Below are 14,698 nucleotides of genomic sequence, written 5' to 3' on the forward strand. Positions count from 1 at the left end.
GGGGGTAGGAAGCAGTGCAATTGCCTGGGGCCCCATGCCTCAGCGGCCCCCACAAAGCTACATGGCTCAGGCTTCAGCTTCAGCCCCAGGTGGCAGGGCTCAGGAACCTGGGCTTTAGCTCCATGTCGTGGGGCTTTGGCTTTCTGCCCTGGGACCCAGCAAGTCTAATGCTGGCCCTGCTTGGAGGCCCCCCTGAAACCTGCTTGAGGCCCCATAGTGGGCCCCGGACCCCCTGGTTGAGAACCATTGAGCTACAGCACTCGACCCAAGGTTTAAGAATCTGAAATGCCTTCCAAAATCTGAGAGGAACGGGGTGTGGAGCATGCTTTCAGAAGACTTAAAAGAGCAACATTCCGGTGCGGAAACTACAGAACCTGAACCACCAAAAAAGAAAATCAACCTTCTGACGGTGGCATCTGACTCATATAATGAAAATGAACATGCATCGGTCCACCCTGCTTTGGATTGTTATCAAGCAGACCTGTCATCAACATGGATGCATGTCCCCTGGAATAGTGGTTGAAGCATGAATGGACATGTTAATCTTTAGCGCAGCTGACACATAAATATCTGGTGATGCTGGCTACAACAGTGCCATGAGAACGCCTGTTCTCACTTTCAGGTGACGTTGTAAACAAGAAGCGGGCAGCATTATCTCCTGCAAATGTAAACAAACTGGTTTGTTTGAGTAATTGACTGAACAAGAAGTAGGACTGAGTGGACTTGCAAGGTCTAAAATGTTACATTGTTTTATTTTTGAATGCAGTTTTTTTGTCCATAATTCTACATTTGTAAGTTCAACTTTCATGATAAAGAGATTGCACCACAGTACTTGTATGAGGTGAATTGAAAAATACTATTTCTTTTGTGTTTTTCACAGTGGAAATACTTGTAATCAAAAATAAATATAAAGTGAGCACTGTACACTTTGTAATCTGTGTTCTCATTGAAATCAATTTATTTGAAAATATAGAAAACATCCAAAAATATTTAAATAAATGGTATTCTATTATTGTTTAACAGTGTGATTAATAGCAATTATTTTTTTTAAGCGCTTGACAGCCCTAGTAAAAATAGAACTCTAGTTAAGAGAATTATTCACAAGATGTACAGAACACTAGATAAAAGCAAGAAAAAAAGAGTTTGATAGTTAAGCAAGGCACAAAAGTTGAATGTTAAGTCTCTTCCAGTGTGTACTTGAGGGAAGGAGCTTTGGTTCATTACTGAAAGTCTATTTAGTATAAAACACACAGTAAAATCATCTGCTGGAGTCTGGGACTTATTAATTTTTGAGTTATCCAAAGAAAAAAAACGGTTTTTCCTGTAAAATAATCTTCTGTTTCCTCAGATCTTGTGGGCAAAAGAGTGTAGGCATTTAATATTGAAGCCATTTGACTTATTTTCAGTGTTATAGAGTAGTGCATATTAAATATGGAATAATTGATACCTAATTAAACACACTTTCCACATGTTGAAGATCATCTTTCTTTGGCTAGATTAAGAAGAACAACCAGTGTATTTTTAAATAGTTACATTTTAATTGAGCAGTGTTGCTGTAGCCATGTCGGTCCCAGGATATTAGAGAGACAAGGTGGCTGAGGTAGTATTTTATTGGACCAACAACTTCTGTTGGTCTCAAAAGCTTGTTTCTCTCACCAACAGAAGTTGGTCCAATAAAAGCTTTTACCTCACCCACCTGGTCTCTCCAATGTTTTAGTTAGTTAGTCTTTAATGGAAGTGACAGGCTAAACCCATCTGCAATAAATCCCCATTAAAGGTGAACATAAACATTTTATTTAAAAAGATGTTAAAATCTATTCACAATCCTGTTTATCATCGCAGTGCAACATCATTATATTTTAAAAAAAAATATTTGAAAATCCATTTCCATTTTACTTACCTGCCAAACCTTGAAGGATTTTGTGTTTTCATCTTCATAAATTACTAGCATTGCAACTGCCTAAAAAGATTATTTTCTCTCATGGCTCGATGATGATTGAAATGATAATAGCTATTGCCAGGGAAAGCAGGAAAATCCTGAATTCAGGTCTTAGTAGATAAGTAAAATAAGAACAGATTTTCTTGACCCAGAATACTGGGTTTTAAAACATAAATGCATTCCTGATATTTAGGCTACACAATATATATTCTCCTACTTGTGTGAGATTTTAAACATTTTCTATTTATTGCAGTTTTTAAGTTAATAATTTTGGCCCTATACTGTGCTGTCTTCATCTGCACCTTAAACTCAGCCATTGATGTCAACTGAGCTGCTCTCTTGTCTCAAGAGTTGTATTGGTTTATGGCCTGATTTTACCAAATTTAGGCCCTAATTCAGCAAAGCACTTAACATGGGACTTAAGCATCTTCTTAAGGCAGTTTAGGTGTTTGCTCAATAGGGATGGACATATGAATGTGCTTAAAGATAAGCATGTGCTTAAGGGCTTTGCTGAATTAGGTGCTTAGAGCATAAAATGCAGCTGTAACACTAATCATTCACCAGTCTGAGTTTTTCTCACTATGATATAATAACGAGGAATACAGATTTTCAAAGATTATATTATGATTAAACAGCTGTTATGAGAGTTTCCTGGTGTCAGATTAGTATGTGCTAGTCATGGTAAAAGTGTGTGAGAGAAACCTGTTCATTAAAATGTTTTATTAATTACAGTTTATGTTTTATTAATTTAAACAGTTAAAGCCCCCACGGATCCTCCCCAGCTCCCCGGAAAGTGCCCTGAGTCAGAACATAGATCATGGATCCCTTTCCGTGGTCACTGCTACTTCATTGAGTCTTCATCTACGAGAAACTGGGCCCAGGCCTCCTTAGAATGTCTTCGATTAGGTAAGTGTCCTTTCAAATTAGAGGTAAGATGCACACAAATCTATAATTTTTTTAATACATCACTATGAATGTATCAGTGGCTATGAAAGTGCTACGTTTTAGCATAATTTAAAGACAAATTCCTTGTCTGCATTAATAATAAAATCTCTGTTTTTTTTCAAATCTCATTTTTTTACATCATTTATACTGTGGGCCTGATTTGCCACTAAAATACTTATATGCCATTGAATGAATAGAATTACAGAAGCCTGTCTGGGATAATACTCTGGTAAATTGGGACCATTGCTTACTTGTCTGGGGAAGTGAATCTTTATGTACAGTCAGTTTCAGTGTCTGATTCTCATGTACTAGTTAAAACAGCTGTTGTATTTGAATTTCTAAAATTACAAAGGAATGGTTACATTCATTCTTCGTTTTTGTTTTGTGTTTTTTTTAATCATAGCATCCTGTTTATATCATGATTTGTACAATTTTTTTATTAAAACAAGTTTTTGCCAAAAACTACTTCCTAGTGTCCCTTCGAAAACAGAAATACCTCCCAAATGCACAACTCTGGTTGTAGCATATTTTTATGGTTACGACAGGTGTCACCAGGTGGCCTACATACACACAGTCTTCCAAGTTCTTTTTCTTAACATGAGAGCAAATGTTAAACCTTGGGACAATATACTATATGTTGTTAGTTTGGTTATGCACGTTTTTGTCTAGAAGGAGCTGTGCAGACAGCAGGAGAATTTGTTCTCTGCCTTGGTCTCTGACTGGAGTCAGTTCTTGAGGCGAGTTGCTACTTGGGAACCAGGCACTAGTGTTGGGCTGAGATTCCTGAAAAAAGGGATTTCCTGCCTGCTGTTTGTCCACCTATGTTCAAGGACTGGTCTATGTATAAATTAAACAATTACAGTAGAATATACCCAGACTCCACATCACTGATTTCCCCCCCCCTCTTCTGGGAAGCCAATCTGCAAAGGCTACAGACACTTGCTGCTGATTGGTAGAGGGCTGTCAAAAGTACAAAAATGTCTAGCCTCAAAATGATATGATTTAATCATTTGTGTGATATACCTAAACTTTTCAAAGTCCGTTTCCTCTTCTGCATTTGTGAAAGTGTTTCCTGAGTCTGCCTATAATAATGACTGCAGTATAGAAGACTAAAGATTCATGTATTTTTATATTTGGGATACAAAATTCACACTCCTCACCCTCTGGGCTTCCTATATTTATAATCACTCACCGCCCAATTGGTATCCTGTTAATTCCCCACCAATAGTGGGATTTGGCCTCAATTATAATTGCACCTATGTGAGGGCAGAATTGGGCCCTAAATCAATAGTAGTACAAAGTGCTTTTATTTTCTATGATTATATATTAGTTCATCTTATTTCTACAATTATATATTACCTGGATAAACCTCTCCAAGACAGCAAAATCGAAAATAGTTAATTGAGGCACCATCACATCATATCACATACTATCCACAGCCATTGCTACACAGCTGATTTCTGGGTCCCAGCCACAAACTAAAAGAGAATTGGCTACGGAAAATGCACTTTATCAACATTTAAAACATTCCAGTCCTTACATCATTATGCTGCTGATTATCTTTCCTGGACTACTATTGAACACAGTGTAGGAATTCCTTGGCTCTATCAGTACAACATGGAGAGTTAATAGCTGTAGTATAATGTCTGGAGTTACAGGTAGATAATTAGCAGGATACTAATTGGTTAGTGAGTGGCCAAGAATGTGGAGCACAGAGGGGGTATGGAGGAACAATGCAAATGCTGTATCCCCAAATATAAAGATATATGAATTGCTGATAATAGCCCACCTTAATTGATTAGTCTCATTATAGTTGATATGGCAACACCCATTTTTTCATGTTCTGTGTGTGTGTGTATATATATCTTCCTACTGTATTTTCCACTGCATGCATCCGATGAAGTGGGTTTTAGCCCATGAAAGCTTATGCCCAAATAAATTTGTTAGTCTCTAAGGTGCCACAAGTACTCCTCGTTCTTTTAACAAAGGCTGTGACTCAGATGAGTTTTATATAGAAGTTCAGAAAAAACTTAATAAAATTATAAACGTGCTAGTTGTATCATATACAGGATAAAGTGTATATTGTTTTGAGGCTACAGAATTGATATACATTATCAGTTTTGCAGTCAAATATTAGATTAACTTTGTAAATCTTGTGGGCAAAATTCATCCAAACACTGTCACAAAATTCATCCAAGCAATGTCAGTCTCACAACCTACTGCAAACTTTACTGGGAATTTCTAGTCAAATCATCTTTGTGAATTTACAGCACAAGTTTTTCCAGATACTAGAAAATGGTGCAGGTTTTTAATCTATTTTAAAACCATGTATCTAACACCAGAAAGCACCTGAATCCCACAAAAGAAACACTAAGAATTCCTGAGCAGCTGTTCTATTGCCAGCTGCTATGAGTTTGAGAAATATGTATGTAGCAGTGCATGTATTCCAAAATCTTCAGATTTTGGCAATCTTAATCCTGCTATTATTGGCTTTCCACACTTTTGTGTCTGTGCTGCAGTGCTTTTCCTTTACTGTCCCTAATTTCCAGTGCAAGGCCAAAGGAATATTCATTGTAAATCCACGCCACAGTTGATTCATGTGCTCTTACAAATTTCACATAATCTGTAGAAACAACCAGGAACTTTTTAAAAATAAATATTTTATACTTTCACAGGTATAATGAGATTGAGAGCGAGGAATACTGCACATAATTATACAGGAAATGATGTGGGAGTAAGATTTGTTCACAAAACCACTAAAATATCTGTATGTACCAACCTCCATAATATGCACAAGTAGTATCTACCAGCCAAGTTCTTGCAAATGCCTCGTGAGACCAGAAAAAAACCTTGTGAGAATTCTTGCTGAGCAGCCAAAATCTTACAAAAATTCTTCCAGGAAACCTTTCACTTCAGCTCTCCCTCACACCCATCAACCTACCAAGGGGTAGGTGTCTAGTATAGATACAATAAATCGACTGCCGATCGCTCTAGCGTCGACTCCGGTACTCCACCTCAACGAGAAGCACAAGGGCAATCGATGGGAGAGTGTCTCCCCTCGACACACCGCAGTGAAGACACGATCAATCTCCCCTCCCTCACCCCCTGCCCCGTAGTGTAGACCAGCCCTTGGACTCATAGACTTTAAGGTCAGAAGGGACCATCATGATCATCTAGTCTGACCTCCTGTACATTGTAGGCCACAGAACTTCACCAACTCCCTCCTGTAATAGACCCCTAACCTCTGGCTGAGTTACTGAAGTCCTCAAATCATGGTTTAAAGACTTCAAGTTACAGAGAATTCACCATTTACACTAGTTTAAACCTGTAAGTGACCCGTGACCCCTGCCCTATGCTGCAGAGGAAGGCGAAAATCCTTCAGGGTGTCTGCCAATCTGACCCGGGTGAAAATTCCTTCCCAACCCCAAATACGGTGATCAGTTAGACCCTGTTTATGTGGGCAAGACCCACCAGGCAGATACCTGCAAAATAATTCTTTATAGTAACTCAGAGCCCTCCCCATCTAGTGTCCAGGCCATTGGAGATTTTTGCAATTGGCAGTCGTCTAACACCGGGTATCTTTGAGGGAGGGGAAAAAGGAACAGCTTTCCCAACTTTGGACCACAAGAAGGCCTGGGGACCAGGCAGCAGAGTGATAGGCCCCTGACTGGCCCAGTGGTAACGTTTCTTGTGATGGATGCTCCTCTCCCCTTTTCTATTTACCCCACAACAATACAGGGCTTTCAGAAATTTGTAGATTTTAGGTGAAATTACCTTTCTAGTCATGATGTATCTGATGATAATGAGCAACAGTGAAGAAATTAAGCTGAATCATTAGCAAAATTTATAGTATCAAAAATGTAATTGGCAAATATCTTATAAAGTAAAACAGTGCATACATACCAGTATGATGAAAGTAACCAGTGTAGGTGCTGGGGTGGGAAGGGAACATTTACACTGAAGAGAAAAATTAAAGGACCATATCCTGCAATGATTCCCATTGTTTTCACTGGGAGTTGGGCACAAAAATCAATGGCAAAATATGGGCCCACATGATAATTGATTTAAAACTGTCATAACACTTGAAAAGACAAGAAAAGGCACTCTCAACGGGGGGAATATATTCCATTGTAAACTCATCTCCAAAATGATTGTTTCCTGATGCTCTGTAGGTGCCTCTTTGGTTTCAGTAGAAGATTCGGCTGAAGCCAACTTTCTGGCGCACAACCTAGAGCCACTTGAAGAAAAATCATCGACTTTTTGGACGGGAATGTACAGAAATGTGGACGGTAAATTTTTTCTTGTAATACTTATTCCCAGATGAATATTTGTCATAAAGATACACTGAGTGTCAAATATTTCATATTGCACATTGGTGTAAGACATAAAGAGATAAAGCAGGAAAGGAGACGTTTTATATATTTTACCTACTGTTGTAGGAATGAAGGTCATAGGTATGACCAGTCAGTTGATTGTAATAAAGTGGATTGGAGGGCAAAGTCACTGTAACTGGTAAGATATAAATGAAGAAATAAGTAGCAAGAGTCCTTTCTCGAACAAGGGGTGGGGTGGGGTGAGGTGGAGAGGCTCTGGACAGAACCAGGAACTGAGAGAGTGAACATAAGGCTCTTTGGGCTCTGAGAGTTAAGCAGTGGTGCAAGTAGGTTGCCTTAGTTGTTCATCAACTAATATAAAAAGAATCCATTAAATGAATGTATGGCTAAACGTTGGCCTCTAACTTTATCTTTAAATTAAAAAGTAGCTCAATCTAGTACCCGCCCAGAGTCAAAACTCCAGTTTAACTATGGCAGTCGAAGACCAGAAGCAGATCCATCAGGACGGCTCCTACCCTTTTTACTTCAGAAGGTCTAAAACATGATTCTTGTGGCCAAGTGGGGTGAGGATGCATCTGGTTCAAGCAGCTCGTGACTCTCGGAGCTCAAATGCAGCATCTTGGGGCCAGAGTTTCTGAATCGGAGGAGCATTAAGAGATTAAATTATTTATAGAGATAACAGGCTTACCTACAACTGGCTGTCTTGATCTTCCAGTTGATGGAGCCGGTCTCATGATAGGAGGAAACCAACATCACTGGAGCAACAAACTCTTTTGCTTGTGACCTATTTTCCAAAGAAGGTAGAGGAGGCCTATCATTCCTTAGATGCTAAAGAGATTACCCCTGGAAGGCAGAAGGGGTTACAATAGTTAGACATGGCTGCAGTGACTAAATCTTCTCTCATTAGAAGCATTGATACTCTAGCTGAGTGTGTGAGGATTGTCTGGGTATTTGCCTAACAGACTCAAAGTTGGCGAATTTCATGAGGCATCTAGACAGACCCTCTTCTGAGTGCTGCGTGGGACCCCAAAGTCATGGTACACGTTGGTACCAGTGATCATGAGCAGTGGATAATACAAATCCTGGAAGCTAAATTTAGATGACTAGGAAAGAGGCCTAAGTCGAGGACCTTTGAGGGGCTTTCTCTGAAATACTTGCAGTTCCATGAGCAGGGCCAGCTGGATAGGAGAAATGTCAGAGTCTCACTGTGCAGGTGAGAAGATGGTGTAACCAGGAGATGTTTAAATGTATTAGACACTGGAGAACACTCTGAGGAAGGGAAAGCCTATATAGAATGGATCGGCTCCACCTGACACAAAGGAGAGCACTGGACTGCTGGTGCAGAAAACTGATGAATTTTTGTGGGGATTGTTTTAAGAGTGAAGTAGGGGGCATCTGAAATCTGAAGAGCACTCAACTCAGACAAAGATATTTTCTAGGGATGTCTGTAACTGAAAAGCATTTCTTTATCCAGCAAAGGATAGGGCAAGAAATACAGCCTAATTGGTGGAGGGAAAGAATGAGCTCATAGAGATAAATTCCAGAAAAGTAACAGGCATCATACTAAGGAGCTAAGGGAAAAAACGGATACCCCGAGAAAAATAAAAAATACTAATGTAAGAGGTATAAATGCAAAAATAGAAGATCAACATAGAGTTCTTGGCAATGGAAGACATATAACTAGACCTGGGTAAGAGCCAGATTTTCCATTGTGCGGGAAATTTGGTAATTTTTTCTTTTTTTTCCTTTTCCTAAACTGAATGAAAACAAAAAAAGTAGAAATTTCCTGTAAAACAAAATCCCCCCCCCCCTCCAGTGTTTGAGGTTGATCAATACATTTTGTTCTGGTTTTGACCTTTCTTAACTTTAATATATAAACATTAATTTCATTTTGAAAAGCCAGTATAAGGCGGGAGATCAGAGTGTAATAAAAAGGAATAATAGGTTGTAAACTGGTCAGTCATGAAAAGAAAAGGTTTAGAGAAGTAATTGCCTGACATCTTAAATGATTGATTGCTTCTTAAAACACTTCATTCTAGAGAACAAAGAAGGCTATTCTTACTTTAGTCTTAAGAAACACACAGGAGCTGATTCAAGAACTAACGATAGTTGTTCCACTAAATAGTGACTATAATTAAATTTATCATATTCAGGGAAATAAATGTACCAAAATCTAGCACAGTGACGCCAAGCGGGGGATTTCAAAGAAATGAGGAAGCTGGTTATAAAACCTTAAATTCAACAGTAAGGAAATCTGTAGACTCAGCATGGAAGTTGTTTAAACATTATTTAAGGGCAATGAAAGAGGCATGTCTGTAACAAAAAAGAAACAGCAAGGCAAACAAACAAAAAGTCCCAGTATGGCTAAATAACAAAGTTTAAGAGGTTTATTCAAGTAAACAGATAATCTGTCAGAAAATGGAAATCCAGCCCTTCTGAAACCAATAGGAGGAAACATAAACTATGGCAAGTAAAATGAAAAATGGAAATTAGAAAGGTTATGTGGGATTTTGATGAGTAAATAGTCATAAAAATAAATAACTTGTAAATCACAGAAGATAAGGACATTTCAGAGAAGCTAAATGATTTATTTCCATCAGTGATCACCACTGGAAGAATAACCAAACAAAATAATAAAACAGAGGATGTTGTGAGGGATACCTTCCCTGAGCCTGCTTTTCTCAGGTAATCTATGAAAGTCGTGACAGGTTGAGGCTTTGAGACCTTCACACCTCTCTAATACCTCTCTAATACCTCTTTTGGGGGGGGGGGCATTTTTCAAAAACTATAGAAATGTGAAATTCTCTGAAGTGCCCTTGAATTTTTTATTCTTGTTGTCAAAAAGTGAATGACCATTAAGCTGTTTAATATTCAGTGTATTTCTAATTAACACTAGGACAGTGGTTGTGGCTAGACAGCACTGCAGTGGATTTTGTCAATTGGAATGTCGGAGAACCCTCAAGTCAACAAAATGAGCACTGTGTTGAAATGTATGCAAACTCTGGGTACTGGAATAATATTTATTGCTCTTCCTACAAAGGATATGTTTGTAAAAAACCAAAAAGTAAGTGATGAGTTTAATGTATTGTGTTTATGGATTTGTTTCATTAGTAATGTTTATAGTATGCATACTCTTAATAGATATGTGCTGCGTAGAGTACATTTGTGATAGATATCCTTTGTGTGTTTATACACAATACAGAATACAAACATACATAGTATGAAAGAAAGGGTCACGCTGTCAAAAAGTAGGTGCATTCAAAAAATGGATGGCCAACCTCTGTTTCCAAAAATGCATGCATGCAAATAAGGAAATTTGTACTTACACTTGCAAAATTGCCCATATAGTTACAATAATTATGTGTGCAATTGCATGGGTGCTATTAGGATTGCATTTTTTGCACACAGAATTTGATCCATTCCTGAAAATTTTGTCCTCAAGAAAAAATACTTATATCTTAACCTAAAGCTAATTTTTGTGTTTTTTTCTCTCTCTCATATACACACACGCATGCACGCACTCGGCACTCTTTCTTATATGAAATGAATATTCATTAACTTCACTTCTTTGTATTGCAAGAATATTCTTTCCTGAAACATGTTAGGGGAAGATGAATAAACCGGAAAAGGAAAAAATTGATCAGGGAAAAGCAAATAGCATTGGTCTAAGTGTACAAAATTTAGAAAATCCTTGAAATAATGGAATGTGCAAACTCAGGAACAAATCAGAAGCAAGCCTGTCCTGTGGACTCATGTTCATATACTCCAGTACCCCGGTGTCACTGGTAGTGCTTAGAAAGATTTGTGCTTTACCATTTCCACCTCTTGGGTGTCAATATTTATTTTCTTCATCCTACTTTGTGAAGATGGTACCCATTGCTCTAATTAAGGATGGCTGCACAAATTAAAGTAACATGAGCATTACCTGAAAAATTTGCCCATTATTTAAACGGAACCTTTTTTTGAAAAGTCAGACTCTTGAATTAACTTATTTTGTATCATTTCGGTACATCTCCACAGCACCTGGTTTTGTCATGAATCAGAAATACCATGAACAATTGCTGTACTTCTGATGCAGGCCAACCAGGAAGCAATGGACATTTCATAAGAGTGCCTATTTTTGCAACATTTCCGGTTCAATTCAATTTTTCAACCAGACAAGTTTGGGGGGGTGGGGGGGAGGGATAGCTCAGTGGTTTGAGCATTGGCCTGCTAAACCCAGGGTTGTGAGTTCAATCCTTGAGGGGGCCACTTAGGGATCTGGGGCAAAAATCAGTACTTGGTCCTGCTAGTGAAGGCAGGGGGCTGGACTCAATGACCTTTCAAGGTCCCTTCCAGTTCTAGGAGATAGGATATCTCCATTAAGAAACTGAATCATTTGAGATTTGCTGTGACTAATCCTACCTCCCAAAAGTGCAAAAGGAGCCAAGTATGTGGAGGGAGCATTTCTCCCACACTGCATTGTAATGGCAAGTTTCTTGTAAACATGCTCTGTTCTAACTGTTGCAAAATGCATTCAGTATTTGAAATGTGCCTAGTTCCTCTATATGAAATGAGGGAAATCCCATTACCCTTTTATAGAAAGCTGCTCCTGCGTACACAATCATCTGACTTTCTCCTGACTGCTGATGAAAGATGTCTTTTATATTAGATAAACAGCCTTGCAAAATTGTCACAAAATGTAACAGACCATCCACAAAATCTAATCACCTGTACTTCAACGTGATGATTAACAATAGAAAAACAAATGAGATTTTATTTACCTATCAAAAATAAATAATAGCCCCAGGTGAGTGAATAAGTGGAATTTTGCAAGGCTGTGATAATTCCTCATTTTACAGTTCAGAGAATTAATGTCAGCATGTTAAATTTAAACCTGCTTTTTCTTAAAGGGGCTGTAAAACATAGATCTATAACTGCAGTCTTCCTTTAACTGAATATTTTCCATTGCCCATGTTTACATAATTTCTACCCAAATTACTGAGAACTCTGGAAATGTTTCCATTCTGTGTATGCAGTTGAACTTCATTTGATAAATAAGCAAAAAAAATTGGGGTGTTACAACTAATACAAAGATGTCACATAGGACCCAATCCTGCAAACATTTGCTGCCAGGCCTAGTCCTTACTGTGACTTCTTTAGCATAGTAATTGCTGTGCCCGGTTATAATCGTACGCAGGATTAGGCTCGTAGGCCACATTCCTACAAGCTGCTCTGTGAAGTGAACTGCTGCGTATGCAGCGCTCCATGGACTTCACTGTAGCTCTGCACTGGTGCAGGGGTCTGTCACTATGGAGCTCACAGCAGAATCATTTCAGGTTGATTGAATATTTTGTAACTATATTAGATTCATTTATCACATGTCGCTACTGGTAAAAATATTGTATTTATTCAATACCAGAAAGTCCATGGCCCTGTTCAGTCATTTTTACAGTATATACTAGTATGTGTTAATGTACAATTTTCAGTGTATAAATGAAGACTTTTAAAGATGCTGAGTAACTGTTTTTCTTCTGTTTTAAAGCTGTTGAAGTGCAATCAACTGAGAAGCCCCCAGACAAGAAAGGTAGGATTACTTTCTTTCAAATAAATAAAGAAAAAGCCCAAATAAAAGCATTAGTATATATTATACCAGATTGTCATATTTTATATTATAATATCACATCATATATTTTTAGATGCTTAATGGCCATCAAATGCATTTCCTCGATAATAAAACATCCATAACACCCCATTTATGTCCAAATGCAGAACTCTTCCCTAAAATTGGATTGAAATGTTGTGTTAAGCTTTATAAATTGTGCTGTTTCATATGCTTTCTGATTTTGCCTTCTGCATTGTCAGTCACTAATTATTTGGAGATGATAAAGCATTCATGCATAAAAATAAACTATGGTACTATTTCTAAGTACAGGATTGCATTCTATAATCAGATGTCAAGTGCGTGGTTTCTAGTAATTTGCTTTGCATTCATTTACAGCAGTGAAAAAGGAGGAGAAGATTCCTGAACCTAGTCACAACAAAACTGGGATTGTAATTATTGTGGTGATCCTTATCCTAGCAGGAGTTGGCCTTGCAGGCTATTTCTTCTACAGGAAAAGAAAGAATCACATGGCAACAAATGACAGCTTTGAGAACAACCTGTATTTTAATACTGATGCAGTTCCTGGAACTAGTGACACAAAGGATCTTGTGGCCAACATTGAGCAAAATGAACATGCTATTCTCTAGTGTGATAAATTAAAGATGGGCCTTGTATTAATAAAATTATGCAACTGGGTTACCTGAAGGTTTAAGACAAAGCTATTTTCTCCTGTGCAAATCTTTCTATAATGTTTAAAGAGTGAAATATTTCAGGAACTTTAGCTTCCCAAATGATCATTTTATAATCTGATTTTTGTATATCTTGTAAACTGTAAATCATGTATGCAGTAAATGTTTTCCTCACACAGATATGAATATGTGAAAGGAAAATTTAAATGTTTCCTTCGTTTATGCATTCAACTTTAGTTCTGTGAAATAAACAGTAACAGACTGTGACTTTTTAATAGTTTTGCATTTTTAGAGTACATAACTCACTATTCACATTGAAACCAGTAGGAAAAATAAAGAGTTATTCATTAACTAATACTGACCTGGAGCAATACCAGCTTGTGTTGTGATCAAGTAATATTAGCGGGCAAGGCAACAGTAAATAAGAGGCAACATCCAGTCACCAAAGCAGAAAAAGAAAATGAATATGCCAACAATTTTTGTTTAGCTTGCGTGCATATTTCATTGTGGCCTACCGGATGGCTCCCTGAAACCTTTGATGTTGTGTCCAGTCCTCAAATTATCATATTGCTATCAATCTTATTTCTTATTTCCCTTTCCATAGTACTTCTCTCTTTCAGAACAAGAGAGCTTTTAGAAGTTGCAGAAAGGCCCTTCTCCAAGCAGTGTCAGGAGTACTACAGGGAAGGAGACCTAAAGAGAGAAACCTGCATGCTAAGAAGTTAATTTGGAGTGAGAGTTTTACTAGAGGAACATAGGCCTCTCCTGCTAGAGCCTGATTCAAAGCCACCTGCTGTCAATGAGGGTCTTTTTCACTGACTTCAATGAACTTTGGATCAGAGTCATGGAGAGCAAGTCTACCATGGAAAAGGTGGCACCAGCCAGAAGAGATTTGAAAGGGATAATTGGAGCAGGAAAAGAAACAAGGCCATATTTATTTTTATTGTAGTAACATCCAGAGGCCCCAGTCAAAATCTGGGCCTCATTGTGCTAGCTGCTGTACGACGACAAAGGTAGACAAGGTCTCTGTCTGATTTGAACCAAGCCACAAAAATGAAAGTGACAATAAGAGGGAAGGAAGGAGAGAAGAAAAGGAGGGAACTAGCTTCTGAGTGCTCTGAACGTCATCCCCACATAGAGTGAATTAGAATAGACATGGAACTGACAAAAGGAGGGATAAGTTTAGCGAGATTTGTATCCAGAAGCA

General features: G+C 38.1%; 1 protein-coding gene across 1 annotated transcript in view; it reads left to right on the plus strand.

The window, feature by feature from the left end:
• The window catches only part of LOC135873632 (macrophage mannose receptor 1-like), an 80,602-nt gene extending 67,153 nt beyond the window's left edge, over positions 1-13,449 (plus strand). Inside the window, exons 26-30 of the mRNA XM_065398273.1 lie at positions 2,696-2,845; positions 7,057-7,173; positions 10,115-10,282; positions 12,743-12,784; positions 13,199-13,449. Coding sequence (XP_065254345.1) covers positions 2,696-2,845; positions 7,057-7,173; positions 10,115-10,282; positions 12,743-12,784; positions 13,199-13,449 — 728 coding nt within the window. The remainder of the gene's footprint in view (positions 1-2,695; positions 2,846-7,056; positions 7,174-10,114; positions 10,283-12,742; positions 12,785-13,198) is intronic.
• Positions 13,450-14,698: the final 1,249 nt, after the last annotated feature.

Source organism: Emys orbicularis, chromosome 2, assembly GCF_028017835.1.
Source record: "Emys orbicularis isolate rEmyOrb1 chromosome 2, rEmyOrb1.hap1, whole genome shotgun sequence".
Classification (NCBI taxonomy): domain Eukaryota; kingdom Metazoa; phylum Chordata; order Testudines; family Emydidae; genus Emys; species Emys orbicularis.